We start from the raw sequence: 16,151 nt of genomic DNA on the forward strand, positions 1-16,151 counted from the left end.
AGAGTCAACAAAAGTGAAATTATGTTTTCACAAGACAAAAGATTGTTGTCAGTGGGAAGCCCAGTCCCACACAAATAATGATTAGGTTCAACATTTGTGGATCAGAAGTTTGGATGTTTCTTTCAGTAAAATCTTCCATAGAGTTATACAGTAAAGGCTCTTGTGCCCCATCTGAAATTATGACCTCATCAATTTATACATGTGAATAAAACCTATTATAGAGAATGCAATCCTCTGCATTTGATCAGACAAAAGGACAAGCACATTGGACCCCTCTCTCCATCTTAAGCAGGATTCTGGTTAGTATTAGTAGCTGGTGTGTATATGTTCTTGGGGGAAGTGAAGTACCCAGAGGAAACCCATGCGGAGAACATGCAAATTCCACATAGAATGATAGAATGACCCCACTCACAGTTTGGGCAAAGGATGAGTGAAATGTGTAGGACAGATTTAGCCTCTAACCAGTCAGTATGTCCCAGCACAGTTGTGGCTGCAGAATTAGCAGGAGTACTTTGAGACATTCTATAGTGAAGTAAATCAAAACCATTTCAGTGGTCCATCGTTTATCGCAGGGGTTATGTTCTAAAAATGACCCGCTATAGGCGAAATCCACAAAGTAGTCAGCTTTATTTTGTACACTTATTCTATATGTTTTGCAGCTGTAAAGCCCCTCACCACACACTTTATACACTTTTCTCACACAGGCAGTAACATTTTCTCACATTTCTCAAAGTTCAAACCTTCGTAGGCGCCTTTGTTGGTGCAGAACATTTCATCGACATTGTGGGTTTTGTCGGGGAGAAAACAAATTGCAAACATACAGCACTTCAGAGTCACACTGCGATCCAACATTTATGTAAATTTGTCTGAACACATTCTGTACTGTACAGGAGACACGGCACAGAGGAGACTGATGGACAATGGTCTACAGTCCAACAGCCAATCAGGACGCAGAACACAATGCACGCTCATACAGTGTAAAAAAAGAAAAATTGCGCAAAAAAACTTATCTGCAAAACAACAAGGCTTGAAAGGTGAACTGCTTTATAGTGAGGGACAACTGTAATACAAAGCACATTTTGAAATTCTTATCAGGCTGTTTTTGTAACATAGCAAAAACTTTATATCAAACTGTTTTTGTTAACAGTACATGAGCCCAGGACATAAATGGTAAATGGTAGACGCGCTCACCCATTCACATACATATTCATACACCAAAGTACACTGACATTGAGGGCGAAGTGGGTTAAGTGTCTTGCCCAAGGACACAATGACAGTATTCATTTCTGACCGCTCTACCAATGATGTTTACGTCGAGAGTGGGATTCGAACCGCCAACCTGTTGATCAGTGGACAAACGCTACCAACTGATCTACCGTCGTCCTGTATATCCATATAAAAGAAATGTTTATAAAATGCACCTCCAGCGAGTAAAGACGACTTTTTATTTCTTTCAAACTGACACTGCAATTTATTCATTCCTTTCCGAAACCAAAATGTTATAATAAATAAATAAATTGAGACATATTGGCTTCATAGTTCACCTCAGCATCGCTCACAGTATTGCAGTGAGTAAAACATATGCATAAACCTGCCAGTTGCCCTCGGTAACATCGTGACACTCTGTGATTTAAATAAACATGAGCACTGGGTTTACTGCTGCGGTTTGCCTCGTGCACACCTGTATCCACCACTGCCTCTCATTCTCAAATCCATTTATAATTCAATACTCACCAAAGCCAGATGATGCGCCATATGATGAACAACCCATTCAACTACAAACCGCCCCCATGCACCGCAGGATAACTAGCTCCCCAAGTCTCAGTGCAATTTTGTATACCCGGTGAATGATCCGTTTACTGACCGCGATGTGCTGGGGGCTGGTATATACTGTATATTACTTCCAAGTTCTCCTTTCTTTCACAAACCACATGATTGCGTGGCGGAGTGGGCGTCTAACCTCCCACACAGTTTTACTTTGGGGTCAAATCAGAGGCGCAACTGTAGTGTTTTTCTCTATTCTTCCCTTTGTAAAGTTGACAGTAACAAATAAATAATAAGTCTCACATTGACAAGATGGGTAAATATATAAACTAACTAATGCCTGCGTAGGGTAAAGTTCATCTGCTAATGAGAATATATAGTATGCAACGTTCTTTTGATTACATACAGAGCTTCCCAGTTGTTGAAATTTGAGCAGGTGAGCGTCTAGTTTGTGGGTGGACACTCTACCACTGATTCACTGCAGTGTTAGCCCTTAAAAGGTTAATAAAGGGCCGTGTAAGCAGATGAGGACAATGTTGGCATCAAGCTTTATGGAAATGTTTCTGTCTACTAAGCAAAAGCTCAGTGGTTCAAACCTCTTCTCTGCTCCCAGGGTCTACATGCTGCAAATACTGTTCATTATAGGAACATGTACTCCAGTAGCGACAGTAGCTCAGCTGGAGTGTTTGTCCACTGATCTGTTTGAATCCTGCTCTTGACATAAACACCATTGAGCAGTTAGATCCACTGAAAGGTTGGTGGTGCAATTCTGGCTCTCACAAATGAATACTGCCCAATTGTGTCCTTGCACAAGACACTTAACCCACCTTGTCCCTAGTGTCTGTGCACATTGGTGTTGGAATGTGTGTGAATGGGTGAGTGGTTCTTTCATGTAAAGTGCGTTCAGTGCCTTGAAGGTGGAAAGGCGTTTTATAAAAATGTGCCCATTTACCATTCATGTGAACCAAGTGTGAGCGTCCATTAGACGAAAAGCACAAATGTGATTAAAATAGCTCCTACTTGAAGACAGGTCTGACACTCTATCAACAAACAGTCAAAGGTCCGTACATGGCCAAATATTGACACTGAAATATCCATGTTTATGTGTGCTGCTATCTCCAACAGCTATACCTTTATGCACTACATCTGAGTTTGATCATGTTTTAGGATTCCAACTGGAGTGAGTGAAACAGCGCTGGCGTGCGTAATGAGGGCACTACTCGTGTGGTTTGGCCCTATTTTCAAGTGGTGCCAGAAAGAAGCATTTATGAAGGCTGAATTTATATGAGCGTATAGCACAGTCTTATAAAGAGCAGCTTGTGAGGAAGAGCTCGCACTGTTACGTGTCTCTGCAGCGTCTATGTTTATAAAGGACACTCCGCAGAGAAACAACATAGAGGGGTCACACGGGCAGTGTTTGTATGACCACAAAAGTACAGACACCGGAGCAAAAATACTCAAGTAAAAGTATCACGTGAAAAAACCTACTGAAGTTTTAAGGTACCAATTAAAAAATGAACTTAAAGAGTAAAAAGTAAGAGTATTTCACATAGGTTTTCAGATCTAATACATCTTTAAATGTATGTATTATGACAAAGATTTGTGCAGAATTTTGCTCAACAGAAACAATTCAATCAATATTTTTTTTCGGATCTCTTTTTATTTGTATATTTTAGTTTGCTCAAATTATGAAAATGTAAAAAAAAAATAAAGACCTCTGGCTTTTGGGCAGATCTCAGATAATAACAAATAATAGTTTTACTTTTCAGACCTGTTAAAGAAATGTAGTGGAGTAGAAAGTACTTCATCTCAAATGTTGTAAAATAAAAGTAAAGAACATTCACTTTAATATCTACAATCTAGTAAAGTGCAAATACCTAAAATTTATCCTTAACTACAGTACTTTACTACTACTGTTATTACTTTACACCTCGTCATAGTCTTATGTTTTTGATAAATGCAGGTTGATATATGGAAGTGGGCGGGGATAGGGGGTAGGTGAAAACAGAAATAATCTCAACACTCCCCAGATGCAGCAGTACAGGACACTCAAACATGCATCAGTCAATACAACTGAGTGTTTTTTTTTTTCTTCAATGAAACTGTGATGACACAACAAATCGAACCACAAACTGCCAGTTAAGGAACAAATTATATACATGTTTTAAGATTCAATTTCAAATGAAAAAGAATTTACCGGAAGATTCCCGAATTTATGTGTAATACAAGTCATTTTCTAATCTTTTCATAGATATTCATCGCTTGCTTCCTTGTACAATTAATTCTTTCATTCCTTTCTCTGGCCTGTAGCAAAACTTGGAAGTGTTGAAAGCGAGCAGAAATGATTCTTGTAATCAATAAGTGCACTGAGATGGTGCAGAAAGAAAAGCTCTGTCTCAGTCGGCGACACATTGAGTGAAAATACCACGTCGACTTATCTGATGAATTTTTACATTACATGTCGTCCTGGCAGGAGCACTCCTGGGGGATACGCTGCTATTCTGGGGTCACAGTGTGTAGTTTCACTTTCTTGGATCGTATTATTCCTCACAGTTTGCTGCTTAGCCTTGTAGATGATTCTTGATGTGAAGACAAATACTTCTTTTTGCCTCTTACTTGGAAATAAATGGAAATTCAGCTTTTGAGCATATAAAATTGGTTTAATTGTTTACAAAACTATAGCTACCTGGAGAAGATTTTTGCTAGTTTGGTAGCCCGTTTGGGACATCTCTGTGTTCTCCGGAGGATCAGTCTGATCACGTCACCCATAGTGTTCAGCTACAGTTAAATGAAGCTTATCGAGTTCAGCAGGAGCCAAGCTGCATATTAGGAATTCTGACCGCGATTATCATAGCAACCAAAGACCCAATACAGAGCGAGGCTGTTGAAAGTAATGTCCCGGGGATGGGAAGCGGGCACTTAGCAACCCTGTCAATCAAACCTGTTGCTAATGTTACCATGAGCGACATCGGGGAAAGAAGACGTCTGATTTGTCTGTTATTAATGTTCATATCTTGATTTATGGACACAATAGTGAAATAAAAACACCAGGATCATGTAGAGCAGGTTAATATGAACATTTAAGACCAAAATGACGAGTCTGACAGCAGCAGTTATAGAGAGAGGGGCCACAGTTTTGTAATATAAAGTGAATTGGAGCCAGAGTTGATGGAGCCGGAAGCGTGCTCATGATCACTTCCTGTTTGGAACGCGGCGGCTAGTAGGTTAGCTCTGTCTATTTATATTTACAGTCTATGGTTCTACATGAAAACTAATTACATCTCTATATTTTACTTATTGACTACAGCTCTTCTATAAATGATTTAATTTATAAAAGGTCAAATACCAATCCAATGATGTCCCAAATGATATAGATTTTTAAAAACACAATACAATACGCCATTATTAGTTTTAAAGAAAAGATTTGGTCCTGAATTTGTGGCTCTAAATTGCCCCTGCATGAATGTGAGAGATAACGTGTGGTGTGTCTCAGGCCGGCCTCTGCTCCTCTTCAAGGCCCCATTGTTCAGTAGAAACATCAGTCACCATGTAGAGCTATATTGGCATGCACTGAAAAGGATAAATGTATGTCATTCTTTGAGCAATGTACAATAGGGCAGCCTGGCCACACAATACAAAATGTAATAAAAAGGAGATAATGCTAAGAAATCTATAGGTACCGATGGAGAATTGAAAAAGGCTGGTTGGGTTATGACTGACAAGCCTTATCTATGGAGGTGAGCTAAGAAAAAATCAAAATGAAAAGACTAATAAATAAATAAATGGCAACTGAGAGTAAGAGTATTGTGAATTTCCATCAACTAACTCTTTCTGCGCCAACTTAGTTCGGATGGACATGGCTTTTTCAAGAATCTAACACCGTGCAGTGTGCCATCGAGCTTAAGGCTTCTGAACAAGTGTCCCTGAACAAGAAAACAAGAAAATTGTCTCCAAACTCAAAGAAGCAGGCGCTTATCAGTAAAAATGTGGATTGGGGATGTTTGGGATCCAAGCAACAAGTGGAAAAGGCAACAAAAGCCCCAACTTCCATTAGTCATCAACCAGGCATAAAACCCTCTGCTGCAACTTTCCAACTAAAAACATCATGCATTCTCTCAAGTCTAAAGCACATTCAGTTTGAGTATCCTTTGGCCAGTCTTAACAAAAGCAAAGCTCCCACTGAAAGGCTGAATGTCGCTGTAATCCTTCAAAGTTTTGGTGCCGCAGGGCCAGACCAGATCGCAATCAAGGAAGCGTAATTAATTCCAAATGGTTGCAGGCAAGTGGACATCACAAAGTGCAGTCGGCTCAGGCAGATGTCAAACTCACAACTCGTGTTCGTAATTGCCTTTATAGTTCAGGGCAAGTAGTGCTATTGCATTTGACTATAAAAGAATCACACAAGTATAATTAGCCCAATGACCTAACTTTAACCTCCTTATAAATGTGCTAGGATGAGTACAAACAAACCATGCAGAAAAGTTATTCCAACAATATAAATTGAATTTGCCTGCTGAGGAAATGCTAATTGTGTTAAATCCTGTATTTATTCTGCTGGCCCAATCAGCAGCTGCAGATTATGCTGGCTCCAGGATAGAGCCGGAAACAGAATGTTTCAGTCTGCTGGTCCACTGAGCTCCACTTAGGAAAAAGCACCTGGGCCGAATGTCACGTTTTGTACTGAAATAATCAGAGCTGCATCGGTCCATAAAAGGCTAATGATTGTCCAGATGTGAGACCTTTTCTTCAGTGCAGCCTGTTCATTGTCTGGCAAATCACACCTAAGAAATGCAGTTACGTTTTTTGACCAGTCAATCCATAAAACAAACACATTCAAATACACTTCCTAAATACAACTATGGCTATATGATAAGATTTAAGTCCTAAAAGGTTGGATTCATAGCTCATTAGAAATGCAAACTAAGCACTAAAGTGTTTCATTCTGCTGTTCATTTATTTTATTTTTTTTTACAGTATTGTAGATTTAGAATAGTTTTTGTGGTTTAAATCTGCTCTTGGGTTGTTGTGTCATTGGCATAAATGAGTTTCAATATTATCATTCTTCATCTATATTTACTTCAGCGATGTATCAAACTTCAAAATGTTATGGTGACAGGTCTAGTTGTCACTTGTTTGAGCTAACATACAGTAAACTAACAGAATACTAACAGCAGACTAGTTGATTCATTCTCAAAAGTTATAGTTATATATAGACAATTGGTGTCTTATTTTAATTCATATTTATACATTGTTACATGTATTATGTTTTGCACCAGAAAATGGAAAAAAAAAATGGCTAGCCTTTATTGTCCTGCATATTCAGTTTTAAAATTGTAATAATTTGGTTTAATCTTTGGCATTTTATACAGTTTTTTACCGTGTTTACCGTGATTTGTGTCACCATCTTTCTGAACACAGACGCTAAAAGCTTCTAAACATATGATAATGAATGTGTGCCACTTACTACTGCTCTTTGTTTTTGCCTTTGCTCCAGAGGAGACCACTGCGGCCGCATAAAGGAACCATAATGCATAAACATAAACTGATCAAATGGATGTCTAATCTCCATTCAATAGTTGTTTTAGTTGTCTGCTCTCACTCAGAACAAGTCGACGGTTCCACTGTAGAGTTTCAATGCACAAAGGCACAATTAGAGGCTGGAGCATGTCTGGCATATGCGCTTTATAATTATCCCAATTACGTAAGGCATCACTTATGTATGCTTGTCTTTTCATTACAGCCGTTACCGATGTGAAGCTGTGGGCCATCGACCGACAATGTTTTCAGACCATCATGATGAGGACGGGGCTAATCAAGCAGACAGAGTATATGGAGCTGCTCAAAAGGTAAGGTTCCACATAGACTCGTATAAACCATGAACAAATATACACCGCCAAAAAACCAACACATGCATGAATTTAAAAAGATGTCTCCCAGATGATGTTTTACTCTTTTCTCAATAAAATAAAAAGGTTGCCCCCATCAAAATTTCATTCCCACAGCCATATTTTTGTGTTTATGATTATTATTATCTGCTATTTTTATTTTGTTTCAATACATTTTAAGTCATTCTTGGAGACTATTGAATGAAATCTCTGTATGTATGCACTGTATAAGTCAGAAAAATCAGAATGAGAAAGAGAGCAAGCCAAAAACCAAATTAGAATAACATTATGGTATAGACGAACAAGCCCATTACCACTTTAAAGACACAGATCCTTTGGTCCATTGCATAAAAGCAGGGCTTGTATCAAAAGACGTGTGTAGTCATAAAGATGCATGCGCTCTCGCCTTTGTAAAACGCCACACTTCCTCTGACACCCGCTTCAGTCCTCATCCTGGCACTTATTAAATTGATGTCCCCATTACGTGTTGAAATCCTCACTATATTTTTCATAGCAGCAGAATGAGGCGCTGACTTCCTCTGGCACAAAGCTCCATGAATCACTGGGATCATGACAAGAATCTGTCACTATTTGAACGCGCCGTTTGAGGGCAGATGGATGCATACAAGTGTCACAACTCCATAGCATCCCCTATCCTCAAAGCAGCCCACACACTTGGATATGAAAAGAATATGAAACAAAAAGTAAATGGAAAGTTTGTAATATTTTTCTGCTACACATCAGTGTGTAAGTCTGCTTGGTGAAGCACACTTGTAAAAACATAACTCAAACTTTAACATTAATTGCAGAATGTTATACTATACTGTATATATTGGACATTTTTAGGTTTCAGATGATATTACAATATTCTATATTGCTATAATATTTAATACAGATGGGGGAAGCTACAGTTAATTCAAATTTTTGTTGAAAAAAATTAAGTTCTAGGGCGGGGTGTCCAAACGTTTTTCACTGAGGACGACATACTGAAACATATTGCTGGTGGACGGTGCAGTGTTGGTAGTCCATACAGTGAGCCAATCATATGTGTGCTTTTTATGTTATTGAGGTTATAGTAAAATTATTTGAATTTATAGTAAAAAGTCCTACCTGTTATCAATTGGGTCTACAGTGTCCCTTGTTTATCGCAAGGGTTACGTTCTAAAAATAACCTGCAACAGGCGAAATCCGCTAAGTAGTCAGATTTATTACAATTATTCTACATGTTTTGCAGCTGTAAAACCCCTCACCACACACTTTATATGCTTTTCTCATACAGGCATTAACATTTTGTCACATTTCTCTCTTCTTTAAACTCTCTCATAGTTCAAACCTTCGTAGGTGCCTTTGTCAGTGCAGAACGTTTCATCGACATTGTGGGTTTTGTCGGGGAGAAAACTTGCAAACATACAGCACTTCAGAGTCACACTGCGACTGGTCTACAGTCCCTTAGCGATCCAACACGGAGGAGATTGGTCTACAGTCCCTTAGCCAATCAGGACGCAGAACACGACGCACGTTCATACACTGTAAAAAAGGCAAAATTGCACAAAAAAAATCTACAAAACAGCGAGGCCATAAAAGATGAATCATGTTATAGTGAAGGACCACTGTAGTCATTAATGCAAAGCATCAGGTTCTATATTTGTGAATTTGCATTTTACATATTTCAAATTAAAATGCATTGAAATCTATAGAGAAATCTGGCTCTTGCCCTCCATCTGTGAGTATAACATCCTCACATTCTACAATCTGAAAACCTCCAATCCCTGACCAAGATCTTAGCTCTCAGACTTAGAGTTATCCCCTGGGTGCTGTCTTTAATAAGAGGAACTGGTTACCCGCTGTGTTAAATGCAAAATTGCCTGCAGGATCAATAAAGTCTACAAATACTTAAAAGCTCAGGGCAGCTTATTTTAATATTAACTAATTGGGCTCTACCGTAAAAATACTTTCAAATTTGTGTTAATGTGATTGAGGTATATATAGCGTCATCAAACAGGTCTAACTAATAAAATCAAAGTAAAATTGACGTCTATTTTTTATAGGAGCGGGGAGCGGAATGGAAACATTTGGTTAAAAAGCTACAGCAAGTTCTTGTCCCTCATTGTTTTTCTTAGGTTTGCATGCTGTACACTTCCTCTGAAATCTTGATGCACTGGAGTTTACAGTGAAAACAAACCACTGAGGGCCTCCACTGTGAGACTATGAGACAGGATGTGAACTACATATGTGCTCACTGATCCAGCCTGACCTCCATTTCCTCCTCCTCACTCGGTGATGAGGAATACGTATTACTTATTTCAACAAATCGTGAATCATCAAAAAATTGTCTCGTTTTTAGGGTTTTTACCTCTGTACAATCAAAGCTCTTTACATAGAGGGACTATTCAGCCACTCACTCATATTTATATAGCGCTAAGTGCAAATACTACCGGGGCAAGCTAGGAAAGTGTCCAAAAACGCTCCAAGTAGAATTATTAAAATGAGTCTGGTTAAAATGTAAAGAGTTTGAAAACGCAGAGGAGCTTCATGATGTATACCACTTTATTTTATTTATTTTTATTTTTTTCTTGTGTAATAACTATTCTCACAAAGCAGCAGTACTCTAGCTTAGTAGAGTTTTTTTTTCCACTGATCTGAAGGTTGGCAGTTTGAATCCTGCTCTTGACATACAGTAAACATCACTGGTTGAGCAATCAGATCCAATGACCCACAGGTCGCCAGTGCCATTCCAGCTCCCACAGATGAGTGCTGTCGTTGTGCCCTTGGACAAGACACTTAATCCACCTCACCCCAGTGTCTGTGTACACTGGTGTATGAATATGTGTGTGAATGGGTGAGTGGTTCCTTGATGTAAAGTGCTTTGAGTGACCTGAAGATGGAAAAATTTGACCATTTACCACTGGCCATTTTTTGTTAATCCAACAAAAATGTGCTGAAATGTGTTTTTAAATGTATTAGTTGAAGTTTAAGCATAGACAGACACATTTGACATGCCCGGAACAGCTCTTTAGGGACGTGTTCCGGGCATGTCCCACTGGGAGGAGGCCCCGGGAAAGACCCAGGACACGCTGGAGGGACTATGTCTCTTGGCTGGCCTGGGAACGCCTTGGGGTCCCACCGGAGGAGCTGGAGGACATGTCTGGGGTGAGGGAAATCTGGGAGTCCCTGCTTACATTGCTGCCCCCGCAACCCAGCCCCGGATAAGAGGAATTGGATGGAGACACATTTGAATGGACAGTTAAATGACCTAAACATACATAAATATTACCTTACACTTTGCCTTTTTAACTATATGGACAATATTCAAATTTTGCAAAACTTCAATACAGAAATAGTTTTGAGCTCTGGGGATGGAGAAAAAAAATGTGTGAATGCAACAGCACAACTCTGAACTATGACACAATAAAAGCAAAATAAATATATGTTACAAGTCTTTTGGATCTTGAATAAAACCAATATTGCAAGGCTAAGGTACAACTGGTAATGGCAGCGTTTTTGTTTGGCCCGGCACATTATGGTCATTGTACAGCTTCCTGTAGAGTGGCTGGTTGAGCTGAGCTGACCTTTATGTTCAAAAACATGGTAAAAGCTTTTCTCTGCTACAGAAAATAAACAACATTTTCCCATTTAGTGTTGCAATAAAATGTAGCTCATGTTGCTTATCGTTGTAATCATAGTGAAAAGGGATAGTGAACCGAAATGTGGTGCAACAGGATGAAGGAGACTGATCATAACTGCGTGCTGCTGGAATAAATGATGGAGGAGGAGTGTTTGTGATGCTGATCTTTAGCTGACAGATTTGGATTAGTTGTGCAAATTTACAACAAATCTAATGAAGTAACCACATGTCAAGCAGTCTTAAATTGCACGCATGTAGACTTAAAAGTTTTATCCTACATTTCTTCATAAAATTCGAACCCAAGAAAGTGTATTGGACATATTATTTCGTAAAAGGTCACATGAAAGAACCACTCACTCATTCACAGACACATTCATACACCGCTCAAAAAGGGTAAGAGATTATTTAAAGTACCGCTCAACCAATAATGATTATGCCGAGTGCAGGATTCGAACCGCCAACCTTTGTATCAGTGGACACTCTACCAACTGAGCTACTGTCTCCAAATTCTAAGGAAGATCCATGTGCGTAACTATATTTGAGACGAGAGCTGACTGGCTGTCCTTTGGTGGTCCATTTTGTGAAGGTCCTTCAACAGAAATTTGGGATCCTGCGATAAGAAGTCTCAAATGGGGCCCCGTCTAATGTAAATAAATTGGAAAAGGGTCCAATTCTGGGTCCCTAAAACCTTAGGATCAGGGACAACAGACCTCTTTGTCCACACGCCTGTCGACTCTCTTGATCTTGTGTCACTTTTCCATCTGTTCTAAAGCTGTGCAAGTGGCCAGAATGAATACAAGTGATATCCTTTCACAGTTTGAAAATCAGGTAACTCGGCTTTAATGTGTTTAATAACCTTGACCAGACTCATTCAGTATATTTCAGCTATTAAACATCCTTCACGTCGGAGCTCGGCAACCAGCAACTTCTTTGTTAGCAAATAAAATCCTAAGCAAAACTGAAACTGCTTTGGTGTTCAGTTACAACAGCTTAAGACATTGCGTCCTCAAACTCAGTCGGTATCACAAGAAGTCTACAGTATATGCGTCATACTTTGAGAACTATGTTAAAAGGTCATATTTTTATATAGCGTTTTTGTGACTGCTCAACCAATTATGTTTAGGTTGATAACAGGATTTAAACAGCCAACCTTCAGATCAGGGAATGAGCACTCTACCAACTGAGCTACAACTACTAATGAAGTCCTTTAACCTTGACCAGACTCATTCAGGATATTTCAGCTATTAAACATCCTTGACGTCAGAGCGCGGCAACCAGCAATTTCTTTGTTAGCAAATAAAATCTCAAGCAAGACTAAAACTGCTTTGGTATTCAGTTGCCGCAACATGAGACCTCGTGTCCTCAAACTCAGTCAGTGCCGCAAGAAGTCGAGATGTGTCATACTTTGAGAAGGTCATATTTTTATACAGCGCTTTTCCAGTGTGACCACTCAACCAATGATGTTCATGTTGAGAGCTGGATTCAAGTCAGCAACCATCAGATCAGTGGATGAGCAATCTACCAACTAAGCTACTGTTGTCCGCTGAGTTCCTGCTACTAATAAAGTCCATTAACGTTGACCAGACTCATTCAGCATGTTCTTTTTTGAGATTGAACCTGCTTTGCTATTCAGTTACAACAGCTCGAGACATTGCGTCCTCCAAAGAGAAGTCTACATCACACCTGTTGAACCTGCATCATACCTGGAGAACTATTGCATTGTTGCATTCACAATTTCCTGACTTAGCACCTGCAGGTATTGTCTGTAAATCTTTAACGCTGCTGTTGACCGTGTAAGCCCAAAGTATCAAATTTGACAGAGGTCAGATTCTGCGTTCAGACCAGCAACAGCAAATCAAATCCGGGTCAAAATGTCAGCAAAACAATCAATTTTATTTCCTGTCTAAACCAAGCAACCACTCTAATCCAATGCTCGTTTTATTCAAGTACTCTCCTGCTGCAGATGCGGAATGCAAAACTATTTCCAATTCAGTTTTTTTTTTTTCCAATTATATTAAGACTGTTTGAGAGATAGCTAAAAATAGACCTCGCTACAGTCTTTCTTCTGAGTTTCCTTTTGCGTAACAGTCGGGCAGATATGTAAATATTTATTAGATCCACATGTGGAGTTTACACTGCACTGGTTGGTTATAAATGTTCTTTTCTTTTACTGGCGTCTAATCTAGGAGTGGTGGTCCCAGATAAGCAATGTGGCTTTTACTTATCGGTTCTGCTTTGAAAAAAAAAACAAAAAAAAAAACAAAACACCTAGGGACAAATGAGTTTTAACTCAATCTGACAACTATTCCAGCCCAGTGTCTGTTCTGAGAAAGCGTTATGCGGCAGTCAAGTGAAAAAAATATTTTAACCCCCAATGTCAGGGTTATTCTATATTGTAATTTTGGAGTAGTCCAAGTGAAAACGTCTTTGCTAGAACAGATTTCCAATGATTTGACCATGCATTTACGAGACTATGAAGAACAGCTATGCATTAATATTCAATCTATAGAAAGAATGCCTTGGTTCCTTATTTTTCAGATTTTTTTCATTATTATTATTATTATTATTATTATTATTATTATTATTATTATTATTATTATTAGTATTATTATTGTTGTTGTTTATGTATTATTATTATTATTATTATTATTTTTATTTTTTTATTTTTTTTTTACCACAAAGCTAAAAATGTACCTCTAAATAAATAGTCAATAAAAAGTCATAAGTGCTACCAGTAACAGTATAGATTCAGTTTCAATCATACTTGTTTCATGAATCTTGATCACTGATAAAACACTCAATTTCTAATTTCCCAAGATTGTTTCGTCATAGATAAATTTACAGAGGTGTTCCTATGCCGTAAATCATCACCAGACTGGTTCTAAACATTTCTGCCATCAAATCATGTTCATTACAGCTGCATACTTCATCTCAGTATTGGGATTTTAAGTTCTAAAATATGGAACGCCAAAGCAGAAGCATGTTTAACGACCAGTAATCCGTGTAATGCATGTTATTTGTCCTTTAAATAATCTCTTACCCTTTTTGAGAGTTCCATATATTTTCTACTAAACACATAAAGAAAGATAGTTATTAAATTATGAAGTGTCTGGAATGAGGGAAGTTTGAGAGTCTCTGCGTAGACTGCTGCCCCCGTGACCCAGCCTTGGGTAAGTGGAAGAAAATAAGTTGAATGAGGGATGGAATTATTAAACTGAACAGAACTTTGAATACCAAGCCTTCAATATAATTTCTATTCATTTTTCTATGCACTTCTGGCCTATGCCCCTTAAGACTTGACTCACAATAGCCCGCATAATGATTATAATGCAAAAACACAATAATATTAATAAGAAACCGAGTCACCCACTGGCCTTTTAAAACTAATTAAGCCCTTGCAATACAAAAAGAAAGCTGATGGATTGGAATTATCACAAAGGAAATGATTTTGCCCATGTCAACAACGTTAGAACTTGATCCCACGCCGTTTTTGTTTAGTGGCAAGTGTAGCAAGCTAGTGCGGGCCGGCTAAAATGTGGATTGAGGGGAGGTTGAGGGTGAGATGGTGCCGATTACAGTAATAAAGCGTGGAAAATGAGTAGGAGAGGGAGGGAATGGGAGATGGTAAGAAATGATAAGGGCTTTGTTTGCCAATGCTGCTTGTGGCCGCTGCTGCTTGATAAACATTGGGTTAGTTTTATTTAGTAGGCTTGATAAGAGCGTTAATTCAACCAGGCGCCAAACGGAACAAACATCACAGGCTGCTCATCTGATAGCCTCACGGGAAAGCGCAGACCTCGATGTTTGTATCAATATATGTACAACTGTGTCGGACAAACGCTGGGTTTAAGAGTATAGTACGCTGAATGTATATACAAAGAAAAAATGTAAGTTCAATATTTAAATAAATAAAAAAAATACAATGACAATATTCACACTTGCCTGGTGTATCCAGAATGATGTCGCACTGTATTTTTTATACAGATTTATATCAGTCTGGTCTTCACAGCCTTCATTACGTGTCAAGCCAGACCAAACATGATCATGCAATCAGATGCCCTTTTTTTCAGTGACTCATGTGAAACAAAGAAGCTCATTGGTCATCTATCATTTACAAACATTTCTGTCACCTCAGATTAACAGTTTAGTGCCTCATTCATTGATTCTGCAGAAATCAGCAATGTTTTTCTCTTTTTCCTTGTGAGCAGAGAAAAAGTGCATTTTCTAGATCCGAGGCAATACTCACACAACTTGAGACTTAGAGTTATTTTGTCAGGTATATATATAAAGTACGGCTCATGTTGTATTCAGTGCCATAGTTGGTGTAGAGTAAAAAAAAAAAACAAGGGAAAAATTGAAGTGTTCTCTTTCAGAATCAGAATTTTTTACAATTTACTCCCCTAAAGTGATAGAAAGTATACACATTTTGAGAGCCAACGCCCTAAACTGCATCACAATGAACAGAATAAACTGCTAGCTACTTTTTTTTTTTTACCATTACAAGGCTGGATAATGTTAATTGTCTCCTTTGGGTGTTGAGCTCTACAGTACATCCTATCCACAGAGAAACCACATTCCTCTTCCCTGTTTAAAGCCACACATTTTCATCTGCGAGTGCTTTAATATAACTCACAAAGGCCTATCTATTATTGATCTGAATGCAAGGCTGATGCACACACATATTATACAGTATCCCGGTAGTGTCCCCTACTTTCAACACTGTCGTCTAAGCCACAAAAGAATGACTTATGAACAAAGATATGCGCCGATTTTAACATAAGTATTCTTTTCTCTTCCCTGCAGTGTGCCTACGTTCCATGATCTACAAGAAGATATTCTGAGCAAAATGGTGGACATCCTGGAAGAGGTAAGTGCTT

At 38.6% G+C, this 16,151-nt stretch overlaps 1 protein-coding gene across 2 annotated transcripts in view; it reads left to right on the top strand.

The window, feature by feature from the left end:
- The window catches only part of LOC117382184 (cGMP-dependent protein kinase 1-like), a 169,686-nt gene that overhangs the window by 109,611 nt on the left and 43,924 nt on the right, over positions 1 to 16,151 (top strand). For both annotated transcript variants that reach the window (XM_033979277.2, XM_033979276.2), the window contains exons 4-5: positions 7,505 to 7,610; positions 16,078 to 16,141. In XM_033979277.2, coding sequence (XP_033835168.1) covers positions 7,505 to 7,610; positions 16,078 to 16,141 — 170 coding nt within the window. The remainder of the gene's footprint in view (positions 1 to 7,504; positions 7,611 to 16,077; positions 16,142 to 16,151) is intronic.

Source organism: Periophthalmus magnuspinnatus, chromosome 15, assembly GCF_009829125.3.
Source record: "Periophthalmus magnuspinnatus isolate fPerMag1 chromosome 15, fPerMag1.2.pri, whole genome shotgun sequence".
In the NCBI taxonomy this organism is placed as follows: Eukaryota; Metazoa; Chordata; class Actinopteri; order Gobiiformes; family Gobiidae; genus Periophthalmus; species Periophthalmus magnuspinnatus.